The 1,861-nt window shown below is 46.6% G+C and overlaps 1 protein-coding gene across 1 annotated transcript; it reads right to left on the bottom strand.

Annotated features, from left to right (window-relative positions):
* Window positions 1-270: 270 nt before the first annotated feature.
* Window positions 271-1,593, bottom strand: LOC128985242 (uncharacterized protein F54H12.2-like). The gene has a single exon (XM_054404632.1). The coding sequence runs from the start codon at window positions 1,591-1,593 to the stop codon at window positions 271-273; it is 1,323 nt and encodes a 440-aa protein (XP_054260607.1).
* Window positions 1,594-1,861: the final 268 nt, after the last annotated feature.

Here is a 1,861-nt window from a genome sequence, read left to right as displayed (position 1 = left end):
GCGTCACGATCGAACGGCGCACGTGCGATGTGATGTAATAACAATGTGCCAGTCGACACGTCAACTACACTGGCTTCTTTCACTATGAAATCGTTGTTGTTGTCCTTGAAACACTGTAGGTCCAAAACCACAGCTGTGCAATCACTGTGCCTACATTGCTGCTGCTGCTGCTGTTTCTGTCGGTGCGACGGAGCTTGAAGGTAACAACGATCCATCACGATCAAAGGTCAGTGCGATACTGAGCTATGCGGTGGGGGTTGGTTCTTGTATTTAGCCGCTGAAATCCACGGACACGTTGCGATGTCGGTCCACTTCGATTACATTGTCCATTTCGGCGTACACTATACAGTTGATGGACGAGGCCAACGCTTCTTTGAATTGCAGTTCGATGCGCAAATTGCCGTTTCGTACCAGATTCCAGTGACTCGATTCGCCGGCCGACATGTCCGGCGTCAGGTCGAACGCCATCAGACAGTAGCCGTTCGGATAAGCCGATCTGCCAATCTCGTTGCCCTTGTCGGCGAACTGTATACCGGTGCCGGTGAACAGCGTGTGATAGGCGAGTGCGTAGAGTTTCGAGTCTCCCGTGAAGGCCGGTGTCAACGCCTTGCATGGCACTTGTTCACCGTCGATGTACAGAGCGAAATAGTTCAAATTGAAGTGTTGAAAATTAAACGGGTTTTTCTTGAAATCACCGTTGAACGCCACATTATCCACCAGTCCCACGATTATGCGTTTCGGCAACTGACCGAGAAACACACTGTCCAATGTCTTGCCCAGAATACCACTCGGTAGCGTGATGGATTTCACGTCCACACGTGTGATTGGATACTTGGCCGTACCACTTTCCAGCGTCTTGCTGTGCGCCACCAACACGCCGGGATTGATCTTACAACGACGCACAAACAGATTGGCCTCTCGAATGTGCACCTTGTAGTTCGTTGCTGTTTTCGACATTATGGCAAATGAGTTTCTCGATCTGACGAGACGCAATCGCATTTCCACACCATTCAACATAAACTTGGCTTGATTGCACAAATCTAGATGTAAATTTCCCACCATATCGATGTACGTGCTCTTCTTAACGAAGTCGCGTCGTTTCACTAGTCCTGCGTTGTTTGCCTCGCAATCGTCCATTTTGTCGGCTATGTCTTCGTAGAACATTGTGCTGGTGAGATGTGACTTTTTTGCGCTACCGCCATAGTTCAGTAGATTTTCCAAATAGGCGCGATAAGCGTAAGTGTTGTTTTGTGGTGACACCAGTTTGTGATTGATGTACAGATCCACTTGACTGAACAGCGAATGGAGCCAATTGTTAACAGGACCCATCTCTTCGACTAACGCCTCTTCCACTTTTGTGCCGTCATCTTTCACTATTGTCGCTTCGATGTGCAACAGAGATTGCGTCAAGTCCGTGTATTCTTCTCCGTTAGCCGGTATGACAAACTCTATCGGCGAATCGTCTGTCAAAGACGAGATCGGCTTGTACTGAATCCATTTGCCGTTCTCTATACTAGTCTGAGTAGGTGGTAAAGAGAATAAATCCAATTCGGTTTTAACGCATTCACACGATTTCTGATGAATGAATGACATTTTCTTTTCTTTTCTTCTTCTTGTTGTAGGAAAATATAGTCTAATTGAATATATCGTCTATCGACGGTATTCCTCTTGCTACTCTTCTTTTAGTAGATCTATTCCTCCTGTTTCTACTCTTCTTATTGACGCTTTTAACTTTGCTGCTGCTGGCGCCGGAACGTCGAGGTAGTCTTTTTGTTGTAGGTTTACGCTTTTTCTGTCCCTTATTGATAACAGGTCTTTTCATACTCTTCCTACTCCTTCTCTGTTTTGTTGTGGCAGCGGT

The sequence above is a fragment of the Macrosteles quadrilineatus genome, unplaced genomic scaffold (genome assembly GCF_028750875.1).
Source record: "Macrosteles quadrilineatus isolate MER2022 unplaced genomic scaffold, UCM_ALF_1.0 Scaffold_2__2_contigs__length_208266976, whole genome shotgun sequence".
Classification (NCBI taxonomy): Eukaryota; Metazoa; Arthropoda; class Insecta; order Hemiptera; family Cicadellidae; genus Macrosteles; species Macrosteles quadrilineatus.
The sequence above is the reverse complement of the archived record's forward strand: the minus strand, read 5'-3'. Positions and strand labels throughout refer to the sequence as shown.